General features: G+C 34.3%; 1 protein-coding gene across 5 annotated transcripts in view; it reads left to right on the top strand.

Annotated features, from left to right (window-relative positions):
• Positions 1-16559, top strand: part of LOC105831862 — a 128410-nt gene that overhangs the window by 89247 nt on the left and 22604 nt on the right. For all 5 annotated transcript variants that reach the window (XM_036288092.1, XM_036288090.1, XM_036288091.1 and 2 more), the window contains 2 exons: positions 1886-2022; positions 2133-2282. In XM_036288092.1, the coding sequence (XP_036143985.1) occupies positions 1886-2022; positions 2133-2282 (287 nt within the window). The remainder of the gene's footprint in view (positions 1-1885; positions 2023-2132; positions 2283-16559) is intronic.

Consider the following 16559-nt stretch of genomic DNA (forward strand, 5'->3'; position numbering starts at 1 on the left):
TCTCCTCCCGTCCATACTCTCACCTTCCCTGTCCGACCTGTCAAATCCGTACTTCTCCGTTTCCTTCTTCTGTTTCCGTTCTGTTACCTCTCTCCCTCTCTTCATCTCCGGCGCTTTATTTGCTCCTTTTCTCCTCTCTCCTAGGTCTCTTCTAAACTCCTCAATCCATCTTCTTTTCATTTAACCAGCTGCCTTTTCCATCACCTCTCTCAGCCTTTCTATCTCCCTCCTTATCTTCATCATCTCCTCCGACGTTCATCTCTCCTCTCTCCTCTGTCTCATTTTTTTTTCTTCTCCTCTCCCTCTCCTACCGCCAGCCGCCTCTAACCCTATCTTCTCCTTTCTTCTCCAAAACCTCACCATCTCTTCCAAGCACCTCCTGATTTTCTTGATCTCCTCCTTTATTTCCCTGAGCTCCTCCTTATACTCCACCCCTCTCCGTCTCTTCCTTCCTATCAACCTTTAATTTTCTCTCTACTTCCACTAATCCACTAGCTTCTTACCACTTTCTCTATTTATTACTCTTTGTCTCGATCTGATAATCGGTCTCTAATCGCTCTTATTTCATTCCTATTCTCATTGGCTGCTGCTCTTCTTCCGCTATCGATAAATCGATACATTGATTTCTCTTACCACTTACATATTCAATCACTCGCTCTCTCCTGGCGGACCACGTGTTTGAGAACGCTTGCGTTCCCAAATCTGCTACCGCCATCCTTCTCTTTTCTGCATCCTTCTCCTCTCTCCATGCCATCTGCTGTCCTCTTGTGTCTCCCTCATCCGTCTTCTCCACCAATCCCTGCGTCCAACATCAAGTCCACCACCTTTTTTCCACTACTTTTGCTGCCACCCGACTTCTCTGTCTCCGGTCGCGCTTGCGTACTGCCTTCCTCATCTATTTGCCATATCATCCCCTTTCTTGCCTGCTCCTATTTTCTTTCCTGTCTCCTTTCTCTTCTACCTCTTCTGCAGACTTTCCTCCAATATCCGGCTTTCCTTTTCACTTCCTCTTTTTCCTCCTTATACTCTCTTCACTCCTTCACCTCTTATCACTCCACTTTTTCACATCACTCCGAGAGAAGTCCGCCTTCTCCATCCATTTTCTTCCGCCATTGTTTCAACCCCCACTCTTCCTATATATGATCCCATGTTTTTTCTTTTTTCACCCACATAATCTACACCTCTCCCTTTCCTTATTATCCCAATATCTTTTCTCTCTCATCTCATTTTGTAGTCTGTATCTTGCCACTCTCTTGTCATCTTTTTCCCTCCCAATTCTTTCTTAGATATCCCAGAATCCCTTACCCTTTCACTTTCCCATACCATTTATTATATTTTGATTCTTTAATGTTCCTTCATTTCTCATTCGTCTGTCTACTCTTTATTTTCTTCATCATTTCCGCCCTCAACAAACCCTTTCCTTTTAATCTTTCTACCTCCTCTATCCTCCAATCTCTGTCTTCGTAAACCCTCTGCCTTTTCTCCTCTTAGCCTGCCCTTGTCGTACCTTTTTTTTCTCTTTTATTTCTTTCTAATATTTCATAGCCAATTCTCCCTCACCTTCAATTTGTCTTTTATATCCCCACGCCCTCATTCCTGCTCTCTTCTCTAAATTATCTTTTTGCAACTCCTCACAGATCATATAACCCAGTATGCTCCTCTCCAATCTCAATACCCATCTCAAATCCTACAATCTCTCCATTCCTTTTTTAAATTTTCATCTCTATATTTCCATACCATAGCCACACCAACATATTAAACAACCAAATTCTTTTTCCCTAGTCCTTTCCGAATCTCCTTTTTCTTATCCCCAATAATTGTATTATTATAAAATTAGTAATTACTAACAATAAATAAATTTTGTAGTTGCAATTCTTAATTTTAGAACAATATAATACAAACCAAACTAAAGAATCAAAAAAATATGTATCCAAAGTCACAACTTCATCGGGTATGATAATGTCACCTGAAATCTTGACCGATTGTCTCAGTAAAATGAGTAGAAATAATAATATAAGAGCGGTGAGAAAGTTTACATATAAATTAATTTTTAAAATTTTGTGAATTAATTTCTATAAAGAATTACGTTAATTTATAGTTAAGCATCTATTTTAAAATATTGTATTTTTTAGAACAAAATGCAGTGCAACGGAAATAGAAACAATAAATCTGTTGTTCACAATATGAAGTATTGCGAAGCAGGTGAATTATCACGAAAATCTTCGGATTTTTTGAAGAATGCGAAGTGTATGTACGAACATCATCAACATGAAGCTCCAATGGTATAAACATTTTTTTGGAATAAAAATATGAAATGTGATCAAAAAGTTCCCGAATTGGCTAGATTTGCAGTTATAAAAAGTTATTAAAATTTTTTAGACTTAAAGCGCGCTTTACGGCCATTGACGTTGCTTCCAATAGAAAGGGCTTCCGGATACATGCCGCGTTCTGGTACAGTGTTGCGCCGACGTTTCGCAAATGTTGCAGTTTGCATCATCAGGGCTTCGCTACTGAGCTCTCTTGGATTGTAACCGTCCTTATATACGTCTTGTTCTTTTGGTAGGGATAGGGGCAAAGGAAGAGGACGGAGTTATTCGTCCAATAGTAGCACAGTTCATTGGCCTTCTATTAGTCAACTTTTGGCCAATTTTAATTCAATATTGGCTTATTATTTACCAATTAATATGCTGTTCGGAAATGTTTTTAATTGTTCAATTAAAAAACCGGGAGAACAGTGTGCCAAATCGTGCTTATCTGATAACCTTTATCACGGTTAAGGTTGTCGGGATGTTTCAAAATTTCTAGACTTTTACGATGTTTGCTGGCAAAGTGATTTTGAGAAGGAGCTAGCATTATAGCTTTTTCATATTGCACGGAGTGTCCAGTCTCCATTGGGAGCGTCCAGAATGGTCACGTTCGGATTGACCACAGCCATTCACAGGTAATTGCTGCTATACTTTTTCTCTTGTATCTACCAATTAGAACGTTGTATTTTAAATTATCCAATCGATAGACGTGGCCATTCTGGGGCCATCCATCTGCATCCAGTGTTCGGCTAAGACTGATTGAGAAAAGTGGTCGTATTTGGTCGTATACCGCTGATGTTTGTTGATTCGTGTACTAATCTTCCTCCCGGTTTCTCTTATGTACACTTTTCCGCAAGAGCAGGGGATTTTGTATACACCTGGTGATTCTAAGCGTGGTCTCTGATCTTTCGGATTAGGAAGTAACTGGAAAATCTTCCTTTGTGGTTTGAAGGTCACTTTTATATTGTGTCTACGCAAAATTTTGCTAATGCGTTCTGTTGTACCTTGAAGATACGGATGGAAACCCATCTTGTTCTCTTCTTTTTCTTTTTATTTGGCGTTTCGATGTTGTTGAGACTGGAAATTTTGTTCTTCAGTTTTTGTACTGTTTGACTGATGTTTCTACTCCTATATCCATTTTTTGTTAGAACTTGGTTAAGATGTTTTAATTTCCCATTCAAAGAAGTTGGTTCAGAAATTTTTTAAGGGCTCTATATACCAACAAACTAATGACTGAATTTTTTTGTGAAGGATGATGGTGAGAGGTTATTAAATTTTTTTTTTAGATTTTTAATTTTAGTTTGAATAGCACGATATTGTTTGTATATGTTATCCTTAGAGAAATATGGTTTTATTTTGCACATATATATTGTAGATTTTATATACTAAGCAAATATTGTCATTAAATATTGTAATGTCGTCCGTTTTACCGACTATTTTAACTAATCTTTTAATTGACTTTATAAAATCGCAAAACTTTTTTACACAATTAAAGTACGCATCAAAATCTAGTAAAGTATGATCGATTTAATATAAAAAAAAAAAAAAATATTTTTGGTACGTAGAGCTGTCACTTGATGACAATATTTATATCATATAAAATCTACAATATACATGTACAAAATAGAATCATACTTCTCTAGAGATAACATATATGAACAATATCGTGCAATTAAAACTAAGATTAAAAATCTAGAAAAAAAATATTAGTTTTAATAAATTTCTATGACTGCAAATTCAGATATAGGTTAGAAAAAGAGCACTCTAAAATACATTGTGTTCATTCTCGGTTTAAAATCCACTTTATATGATGATATCAATACGTGTACTTTAATTTTGGAAAAGAATTTCTGAATCTATAAAAGAAATACATACGAAATCTTGTTAATGATATGTACGAATGATTCTACATTATCGACCCTTATCATGTTTAACGGGCACTTTAGCATCTTTTTAAGGGAGTCTTCTACTGTAAACTCAGATAGCACATGGACGTCCATAGGATGTCCGATGAATGTCCACATTTGGACATTCGGACATCCATAGGACGTCCAGTTATCGTCCGTTGGATATCCTATGGACGTCCATAGGATGTCCATTATGCACAACTTTGAACACCCCTGGGATGTCCATTGCAGTGCATAACGGATATCCCATGGACGTCCATATAACGGACCATTTTTTGACAATTGTGTACCTATAATTTGGACAGGATTTTTAATAATAAAGTAATTAAAAACAATTAATTTTTGTTATACTTATTTTATTTATTTATATTGTTATATTTATTATATTATTATATTATTTATATATTTATATATATTTATATATATATTTATTATATTATTTATATAAATCCATATTTTACTGTATTCATATATTTTTTATAATTATATATATATATATTATATCGTATGTTTTTTAGAGGGTTTATAAAGTTTGTAATTTATATAAAATCATAAAATTAAAATCCAAACGTGGACCAAAATTGGATGTCCATAAGATATCCTGTGCTATCTGGGAAGAGCGAATTTCAGCCTTACTTTTGGAAATTTTTTGTGAGAAGTCTATAGGATTTTCTGGGATCGGGTTTTTTTATTATATTAGTACACTTTTAAAGTTTATTTTAATATTTTATTTAATGAAAATATTAATAAATAAAAAAATTATAACGTTGCAAAGTTATAAGTATACATGTAAACAAAGTGTTTAAATTATCACAATGATTCCGACTCTAGTAGTTACCTGAAATAAAAAAACCAAAAAGTTTCTTAATTAGTAAGACATCCCCGTTGAAGAAATTCAGATGAAAATTCAGATGGTTATCCATATTTATGTGGATTCCTACGTATTTTAAATGGTTTTGTATGAATTTTGTATGGTTAATCAGATGAAAAACCATACTAAAAAGATACAGGTGGAAATACATATGATTACACATATATATAGATAGATTCCCACCTGTATCCTTTTAGTATGGTTTTCCACCTGGATAACGATATAGATTTCCATCTGCGTCTTTAAAACAAAAAAATGCTTATTAATAAGCAAAAAAATCATAATCAGTTTGCAGTTAGCAATAATAAAACATCACGTTTTTTTTTCGAGAAATAAAAAATCGCTCTTGTTAAAGATACAGAAAAAATACTAAAGCTTTGAACTAAGACTCTTCGAACTAAGAAAGAATATATTGGTAATTTCCTCATCGTCTATGAAAATACATATATGAAGTGACAAATGGTAACAGTTTACGAATATATCATTATAACTTCAAGAAGGGTAAAGGAACGTAACCTTGGCTGGTTGATCTCTTCTGTCCGATACACTCGGCTGACGATGTTATTACGGCTAATCATTCGATTCGTTTCTACATTATGTGGAACGTATTCTCGATTATGACACATATCAGTAAGAAGTAAATCATAGATTACGCACGTTAACTGAACTGCATTTTTTGCGAGATGCAACTTTTGCGAGGTCGAGAAAAATTATAATTCTCTCGAGTATATATAATTGTAGCGAGTCCACACCACCAACATGTTAAAGCAATCTCTGCGTTCAATGATTGATCAAAAAGAATCGATAACAATTGAAACTATTTTGGTAACTATTTTGATCAGGGGAGCCCGCTCCGATGACCTTGACCTTAACATATTTTATGAAGGTCACCCTCTTAAGTGACCTTCAAAAGATTTTAGCCATCGCTCGTGATTCGTTAAAAAGTTATTAACAAAAAAAGTTTTATAAATACGATACATGATATCTCTGTTTTACTTAAAGTCGCAAACCCATATAGTGTAGCGAACACGTGGGCGGGGTACAAGGACTTCGTCTTTTTTTTATGTCCCCGCATTAATTTTTATAAAGCATGCATTTTGCGTGTTTTAAAATAAAAGAATTTTAATTTATTATTATTCTAATCTAAATCTAAATGTATAAAGGAACATGGGTAAATCTTAACAAAAGAGGGTAATTATGCAGTTATATGGAGCTACTTCTAATTTCAATGTTCTTTACATATGTTATCAAGGTCATCATCCTGATGTTGTGAAGGTTTTAAGCCGCGCTCGGCATTTATTAAAAAATTATTAACACGGAAAGTTTTCACGAATTATTTGTAATGGTAATTCTTCCGAACCACGGCTCCATCTCCAAATGGGCTGAAATTTTTTGTGATGGCTTTTTATGGCTAAAATGTAATGTAAATAACAATTTTTACTCGGGAAAGTCCAAAAAAAGATAAACAAAAAATATTTAAAAATGTACTATTGTTTTCTGATTAATATGGAATAAAATTTGTGAAAAGTCGTGAAGTTATATGATATGGAGAACGTGTAGACTTCTCACCCGCCCACGCGTTTTCAGAGAATATATTAATTCTCTTTCAATCAAAAGCACAAATAATTCAATGCAAGATATTATCTGTTTTAAACAAAAGTATTTATGAAATTTTTTTATTAATAACTTTTTAACAAATCACGAGCGATGGCTAAAATCTTTTGAAGGTCACTCAGGAGGGTGACTTTTATAACATATGTCAAGGTCAAGGTCATCGGGGTGGGCTCCCTTGATCGAAATATTTACCAGAAATATGTTAAAAGTATATAGTATATATTAAAAGTACATGATTTATTAATTATTTTAAGTTAATTTAAATGTTACATTATTATTAACTCATTAAAGCGCCCATGGCTAGATCATTAAAGTTAACCCTCTGCCTACACACCTTATTTTTCTCCCGATTCCTACTTACTTACGCTAACCCCAAAATTTCGTTGACTTATATCTCCAAATGTATTTAATCAATTTTAACTTTTTTTTTTAATCGAAAGGAAAAAATCTCAAAATTATGATGGTTTTGGTTGAAAAGTCAAAGACATTAAAAGAAAAGAGATTTTTTGAAAAGAATGAGAAAGAAACGAAAAATTTTTGTAAAAATTTGCCTTTTTTTCAAACGCCCGTATTTATTAGAAAAAAAAACCAGATAAAGTAATTAAAATCGTGATCAATGGAAAGGGGAAGAGTTGTACTTCCAAAATTTATCATCAGTTTTTTTATTCTGTTCAAAAAATATATTTATTTCGTAATGTGAATTTAGTAAAAAATGAATGTAGTTCGAACACAATAGTAAAATAGTAATATTTATTTAAAAAATATAATTATTGATACACAAAAACATAATTATTAATACAGAAAATATTTATTACAAAAGATTTTATTTGTTACAGAAAAAAAATTTAATTTCCCAGATAGCACAAAGACATCCATTGTATGTCCAATAGATATTTGCTTCTGGACATTCGGACGTCCAGGCTTATTAAGGCCCAGTTCCACAACTCACGGTTAACTGCTAACGGGAGGTTAATAGATTTTCTGTCTCTCCTTAGATAATAATATAGAGAAAGATAGGTAGTCGATTAATCTTCCGTTAGCAGTTAACCGTGAGTTGTGGAACCGGGTCTAAGAGTCCAAATAAGGTCCGTCGGACATTCGATGGACGTCCATAGGATATACGTTTGGCACAACTTTGTACGTTCATAGAAAGTCCTTTAATGGACGTCCATGGGATATACGTTTGTCACAATTTCGGACATTCATAGAAAGTCCGAAATAAACCAAATTTTGGACCTATTATGATTTGATTATTTCTTTTGGGCCTTTTTCAATTAAAGGGCTTGCTGCAATAGTGGGTTAATCCACATTTTGTAAAAATTATCGACATGAAGCATGGACTGCGCATTTCCTGCAAAAAGCTCTTGAAAAGTGTCCGGCAGTAAGACAAAGAAGAGACATGGTCCGAGTCGATTTCTTTCTTTGTCTAGCGCCCATTATCCTACTGGTTAGATAGAGACAGCGCTTGACCCAGACCAATTGCTGTGTCCCTCTTTTGGTCGGAAAAAGAAACGGAAAAAAAAGAACGAAAAAGAAAAAGAAACGATAATAAAAAAGAAAAAGAAACAAAAATAAAAAAACAAAACAATAAAAAACGAAAAAGAAACAATAATGTATTATAACAAACATTAAAAAAATACCAATAATTAATAGTGTTAATAATAAATAAAAAAATAATACGTATTATTTCATATTATTTCATATTATATCTAAAAGTAGAACAATTAAAACAAACCTTTTGAAAATTAAAAATAATATAATTTATTATTATTTATAAATTAATATTAATTAGAAATATTGTAAATAATATATGTATATATATATATATATATAATTTACAATATTTCTTTTAGATTATATAATAAAAATAATAAAGATAAATTATATAAAAGTAAGATCCAAGTGCGGACATAAATCAGATATCCAGCATAGGACGTTCTGAATAGAACATCCGTTTTAATTACAATAATGGACATCCTATGAATGTCCATTTTATATCCATGGACATGCGGATCTGAATTGGACTTAAAATGGACGTCCTTGGAACATCCAGTGCTATTTGGGTTGTAATGCTATAATTGCAGTATATTTTCGCAAAATTATCGCGACATTGGTAATATATATAAGTACTGTATGCGTAAAAATGATATGTAATGAACAAAAAAATAATTTTTACTTACCCTTCAAATTTGGAACTTTCCATTTTTTGTTACTTTCCCTACACATGGGGTAACTGTAACCCTAACACACATTTTCGGTGTTCCTACTTCTGTTGTTTTCAGAATACTGACAACGCCCAAAGAGGAATGAGTAGAGCACAGTTCAACCTCGGTGGTCAATGGAAAGGTGAAGAGTTGTATTTTAAGAATCTATGATCAGTTACTCGATTTTGTTAAAAAAATATATTTATTTTGTGATGTAAATTTAGTAAAAAATGAATGTAGTATAAACACATGTAATAGTAAAGAAAAATAGTAATATTTATTAAAAAAACATAATTATTATTAAATTGTTTAATACAAAAAATATTTATTACAAAAAAATTTATTAGAAAATAATTTTTTAATCCATTAAAACTCATGCCTAACAAAATCGTGATAACATAAAACTAACTACGAGATTTATAGCATGGATGAAAAAGTTACCCGTGTTTTTCTTTTTGCAATATTTAATTGTTTAAACAATAATTGTTTAAAGAAATCGTTAAAAAATGTTATATTTTAAAAATCGAAATATGGAAACTTCTTAACAATTTGTTTATAACAATTTTACGTGTAAACATAGCATTAAATAAAAAAATTACAATTACAAAAGTTTCTTTTTTTTTTCAACGTAGAATAGAATAGCATTTTCAATTGTTCAAATATAACATTTTTTAACAATTTGTTTAAACACTTATTGTTTAAATCATTCAATTTAGCAAAGAGGAACATCATGCGTAACCTTTTTTTCACCTACTCTAAAAATCCCGTAATTAGTTTTCACATTTTAGCATTGTTTAAAGCATGGACAGCAGTCGACTTTGCATATGTTAATTGTTTATAACAATTTTATGCGTAAACAAAGCCTTAGATTAATGTAACGGTACGCCGTTTTTGAACGCCTCGGACAGGCTCGCCGGGTACCAGGATTTGAGAAGGGGAGGAAACCCCAACTTGCGTATACACCGAGATTTGCTTAATATCAGTTTATTTTACTCTTCTGTTACAACGGGTCCTTAACCTAAGCGCAGACTTAACCTATGGGTGATATTTACACAGGTTTAAGAAAGTTACTTTTTAAAAGTAACTCGTTATACCGTTACCGTTACTCTTGATAAAAAGTAACTCATTACCGTTACATTAAAAATAACGAAAAATCGTTACTTCTCGTTACTTTTTTCTTAATGATAAGACAGATTTATAAAATAGGATACTAAGACGTACAGAATGTAAAATTGGAAGATATTTATCTTTAAATACTTTTATATATTTTCACTTTTTAGTACATATCTGTATTATATATTACATTTTTTATATACTTTGTACACTTTAAACGTTCATTTCATATACTTATTATCCAGATAGCACAAAGAATCCAAAATAATTCTTTTAGTAATTTTTTTAATGTTATGAATTATGAATTTTTCTTTAGATGTAAAAAGAAATCTTTTTCTAAGATGAATTCTTTTTTTAGATGCAAAAAATTATTTTTCTCTCCTGTTCTCTAGTCTTCTTGTCTTCTAACAGACGGCAAGTATTTCCACGTTTATGTATCGACCATATATTTAAAAGTAACAATATAAGTAATTGCGTTTCGTTACTCGTTACAAAAGAAAATATAACGTCGTTACTAAAAAAGAAAAGTAACGGTGTAACCAAATCGTTATAGAAAAAAAAGTAATGGTAACGGTAATGACGTTATAAGTAACGCGTTACTTCCTAACCCTGTATTTACAATATTTACAAGCTACGCGGGGCGCGTTGATCAAACGGAAGTGTGCAGCATTTTAGATCGCGATTCGCGGCGCGTAACGAGGTACTCGGATGCCGAAGACTGGCTAGCATCAGGCGAGAAGCCTTTATTTGCGCACAGTACAATTGGACACGTTGCAATTACACACCGTGCTATTGGACACATAAAGTTGCACACTGTTCGATTGCACACGTTGCATTTGTACAAAGTCAAACGGATCGCATCTAGATATTCATAAATTACGACCGTTAGAGATACTATAACAGAGATTCGCCAATGCGTTAACGATTTCTGATTGGCTCCCGTCGCTTGGGATATAACCGGAAGTATGAGAGAGAAAGATAGATATAACTGACAGAGAAAGCCTAGCCGACCTAATCCGTCACCTGTCAAAAGAAAACAGAGTGTCTACGTGTCTACCAAATAGAATATAAAATCAGAGAGAATCCTGAGATTGCACATATTTTTCTACGAGTCTAAATACAATGCTTAAATTATATTTATAATACATAATGTGTATATAAACATAATATGTATTTATATATAATAATATATAATTTCTTAATAATTAATTTATATTACTTAACCTTACATGGGAAAATTAATAAAATATGCCTAAACCTTTTTTTTAAATATATTGTGTTTTAATATTTATTTTGTTCACGATTATTAAATATCAATAACTACAAATAAAAATATATATATATTGTATTCTTGCATTTACAATCAAAATAAACCGCCATCGAAAACGTCATATCCGATATCCGGTTTTACCCCAAGACGGCACATTGGCGAATCTCTGGGTCTGTTCGCGTCACATGCCCCAACATGCTCCTGTTCACCCCAACGCACTCCAATACGTTGATTCCGATGACGCCAACCTATTAGAATGCGTTGGAGTGAGTAGGAGCATGTCGGAGCATGGCGACGCGAACAAACTATCAGGGGCTCGATTCTTGAATTCATTTGCAAGAAAACGTATGCGCAAATACCCGCTCTAACAGAAAAGTTGCAGGTTTATTGGTTAAAAGCTATACGATAGCCAATAAATTTTCAACTTTTCTGTAAGAACAGAATTTGCAAATACGTTTTTCTTGCAAATGAATTCAAGAATCGAGCCCCTGTTATAGTATCTCTAACGACCGTATGCTTCTTGGCCAGAGCGCATGCTCTGTCTAGCACAAGCCATGCGCGTAAATTTCAAATGCCTATGTACGTATTTTTATGAGCATCTCGTTTTGCGTGGAAAGTCGCAAACCCATGTGGTGCAGAGAATGCTTTACACACACACACACGCGCGCGCGCGGGGGGGGTTGCAAGGGGAGGCTTCGCCACTCCTCCCGTACCCACCCCGTCGTAGGGGTGCCCTGAAAGGTCGCAACCCATGTGGTAAGTCTGATTGTTACTGTGTCCGTTTGATCTGTGTGCATTTGGTCTGTGCGCATTTGTTATTGTGTCCGTTTTGCATTGTGTGCATTTGTTACTGTGTCCGTTTGGTCTGTGTCCGTTTGTTACTGTGTCCGTTTCACTCAGCTTGTTGTGTCCGTTTATTACTGTGCGCATCTGGGACTCTCTTTCATTTGGATAGAAAGATATATTAAAAGTATTTTTGGCGACTCATAGGTTAAGCCACTTTTTAAATTATTTTTTATATTTTCTGTACATTTTAATATACAACGTTTTGATGATGTTTATTTTAATATACGTTGACGGGGGTTAGGGAGTAGTACCCCGATGGGGGCTGGGGGTTGACAGTGACTTCGTCCTTGACTCAGCTATGTGTATCAAAGAGATGTATATTGTTTATATTGTTCGTGAGTTAGTTTAGCTTGTAGTATTTTTGCGCGCTGATTATGAATATGATAGTGAAAATTGGCGCAAATTTGATTTTCATGGCGCAAACCAAAAAAAAATCCATATAAATCACAATTTTTTTCCATTTATTTTTGTAAATAATGTAAATTAAAAAAAATACTTTAGATAAAAGTTGTAAATCTCATGGAAATACACATTTTATGTTCTATTGATTTTTGTCATACAGACAATAGTTTTGATAAAAATGACGTTAAATGTTCAAAACTTTATAAAACTTATCTAATACAATTCGAGTTTTATTAGTTAATTTTATTAGCTAATAATAGAAAGGGGTGCGGCAAAGGCCCTCTTTCATTCACGTATTTTCTGTACCACATGGGTTTGCGACTTTCCACGCGTAGCGAGGTCCATCCTTGCTTATAGAACAAAAAAATACGGAGAGGGGGTGCAGAGGAGGGGCTTTGCCCCTTCCCCCCTCATGCGTTCTCTGCACCATATTTATGTTAATATGTATCAAAATAAACATTATCAAAACGTTGTATATTAAAATATACAGAAAATATAAAGAATAGTTTAAAAGTGGCTTAACCTTTGAGTAGCCAAAAATCTTTTTAATATACTTTTTTTTTATCCAAATGGAAACTATTTATAAAATTTGAACAAAATCGGAGCATGGCCGTTTTCGGAAGAATAGCCCAATTTGTTTAAACTTTAAATTAAGTTTTGCAAAAAGAAAAAACACGGCTAACTTTTTCCACCCATGCTATAAATCCCGTAGTTAGTTTAGCGTTATCACGATGCGTTAGGCATGAGCCTTAATGGGTTAATTTGTAATGCTGTGATAGTAAAGCGTCGGTAAAACGTCGCCTACGTGCTATTGTATTTCATATTTGCTGAAGTACTGTAGGGATCGTTGCCAACAATCCGGCGAAGGAATGGAGTCACTCACACCGTGTATTTGTAGTAAATAGTTTATTCTTCTTTCCGTTTACAGAAGTATCGAATATAGTTAGGCCACGATCCTGCAAAGCAGAGTGCCGTGTTCCGAACTGTCTCTCGCTTTCTTTTGGTACATTATATACTCAATAATTTTGATAATTCCGTTGTAGAAAGAGGAGATTACGCTAAATCGGTCAGTTGTCCAATCTTTTGCTTAGACAGTAAGTACTGTCTAAGGCTATTGTATTAATTTTCGAGCGGATTACGCGGTGCATGCACCCGATGCAGCTGACCGATTTATGTCAGCGTGTTACTAATATCTTTTATCGTTGAGAATGTGTCACAACATTTCTCCCTCCTGATAAAAAGAAAGCGAGGGGCTTGAGCTTTCGCTCGTATTTAATTTTTGCTTATAGTTGTATCGCATTGTCTTATCCGTTACAAGGTGTCGAATGTTATAATATAGTATATTTTTATAGTAACTTACAGATGGTGAGATATTTTAATAATAAATATAATATACAATTTTTCGTGGAAAATTTCTTTTAATAAAAAAAATATTTATGCTTAAGAATAGACAAGGATAATATTTGTCGCAATGTAATAGTCGTAGATAGTTTCCGGATTGTTTTGTGTGTGTGTGTGTGTGTGTGTGTGTGTGTGTGTGTGTGTGTGTGTGTGTGTGTGTGTGTGTGCCCTATTATGAAATTTGTTTCCGTCTTCTTTTGTTGTAGTATTTCTCGTTTCGATTTTTTCTTTTTTCAAATGTTTTATTCGGTTTGAGGCGTTTTGCCTCTCTCGTAACTATCAGGTGCTAGGTGCGAAAGTGCTAGGACTTATAATTTTTTGCTTTTTCTTCTTGCTTTCGTATTTTGGACGGGTGTGATAGTTTATCGTCATTTAAATATTCTTTATTGCTAGGTTTACGATAGATTTCGTCATTTAATGGCTTTTTTATCCGTCCTTCTCGCGACGGCGGTTCCTTACTAATGCCGTATTTTCGGATTACCTTGTCTTTGTCAGTGACTTTGACGGTCAGAATCTCTTTAAGAGGTACGTGTGGTACTGTTGTATTAAATTTTGCATCCAAGATGCTTGTAGGATATTCGACATTTGGAGACTTTGCTAAATAGGTACCGATAAATGCTCCAGAACTTTTTCCTTTGGGTCATGTTACTCCTATCTTATTTCGGTCAGTGGTGACTCACGCGATAGTTTTTGTTGCGTGGCTGTAACATGGTTCCCTTATGTGGGTGAAGTTTAAAGCTTGTTTTCTCGATTTTTACTATTTTTCACCCGTAATCACATATTACTTTATGTTTGTGTATAAAGTCGGCGCCTAATATTCCGTCGTATTCTACAGGCATATTATCTTGCATTACATATCCCTAATTTTTTCATCTAGGATCGGAATATGTATACGAGTTTTTCCTATGGCCGTAATCGAGTGTCGTAATCCGGTAAATCCGGTGAGTTCAATTTTTTTTTATGGATAATGGCGTCATCCTTTAGCGTTTTCAGTTTTATAAACTAATTGGTTGCGTCGGTATTGAATAGAAATTTGATTCTTCCTCGTTCGGCCTCATAGACGGGCAGCATGTCTAACAATAAGTAGGTTTCACTGTCCATCGTACGCTTTAGGTGCGTAATCCGATACGCTGTGCGTGTCGAACTTCAGTCATCGCTCGAACTTCCGTTGCTGTCGCTGCTCGTGATTTAAAAGTGTCAAGCACAGACAAAGACAGCAGAAAGACTGGTGTTTTTCCTATTTGAACGATAAGAATGTCAAACGTAAATATTAAGCGGCCTTGATTACTCTGTTGTAAATAGTATTTAAACTCTCTGTATCTTTCTGTAGATTGATAGCATTTTTATTCCTTTTTATAAAAAACATTTTAGCAATCTCCCTTCTTCTTTTGTTCTTTTCACAATGCAAGATTTGGGAAGACTGCAAATCGAAGTCATGCTTTTCTAGTATGCGTTGTTTGCTTACTACGTTGAGAATAGACACTCATGAACACTCACTTTCTTATATCATTCTTATGTTCTTTCATGCGCGTTTCCGTCAGAGAATAAAAGAAAAAGGGAGATTGCTATAATTACTGGCGACATTAAGTTATCTCAACTCTATTAATCATCCACGAAATGTCAGTCAGTTGTACATCGAGGCTTTTCTATTAATGATCCGTGTAACGTCTAATGGATACCTTTTAAGATGTTTGACAGATATCTATTAGGTGTACAACTTTGCTTCCGCTGTTTTTTTTTTAAATTCGAGGCTTTATTGTGAAAAACTGGTTATACATTTACGATTCAAAGTATTGTCCATCGCTGGCCACTGCTTTCTCCCATCTTTCTGGCAGCATACGAATTCCGCGTCGAAAAAACTGATCATCTTTTGAAACGATCCACGAATCGATCCAATTGTTCACTTTTACATAAGAACGGAAGTGTTGGTCAGCCAGGCCGTGTGTCATTGATCGAAACAAGTGATAGTCAGAGGGAGCAATGTCCGGAGAATACAGCGGGTGAGGTAGGACTTTCCATTTCAACGTTTTCAAGTATGTTTTGACGGGCTTTGCGACATGGGGTCGAGCATTGTCATGCTGCAAAATCACTTTATCGTGTCTATTATTGTATTGCGGCCGTTTGTCTTTCAGTGCTCGGCTCAAACGCATCAATTGCTTTCGATATCGATCGCTTGTGATTGTTTCAGTCGGTTTTAGTACCTCATAATACACTATGTCGAGCTGGTTTCACCAAATACAGAGCATGATCTTGGAGCCGTGAATATTCGGTTTGGCCGTTGACGTGGAAGCATGGGCGGGAAGTCCTTATGATTTTCTGCGCTTGGGGTTATCGTAATGAACTCATTTTTCGTCCCCAGTCACAATACGATGCAGAAATCCTTTCCGTCTTTGCCTTGCAAGCAGCTATTCACAAGCAAACAAACGCCGTTCAACATCTCTCGGCTTCAACTCGTACGGCATCCAATTTCCTTCTTTCTAAATCATTCCCATGACTTTCAGGCGTTTTGAAATGGCTTGTTGAGTCACTCCCAATGATCCTGCCAATTCTTCTTGCGTTTGACATGAGTCTTGATCAAGTAATGCCTCCAATTCTGCATCTTCGAAAACCTTCTCTCTTCCATTG

This window comes from Monomorium pharaonis, chromosome 6, assembly GCF_013373865.1.
Source record: "Monomorium pharaonis isolate MP-MQ-018 chromosome 6, ASM1337386v2, whole genome shotgun sequence".
Lineage (NCBI taxonomy): Eukaryota > Metazoa > Arthropoda > Insecta > Hymenoptera > Formicidae > Monomorium > Monomorium pharaonis.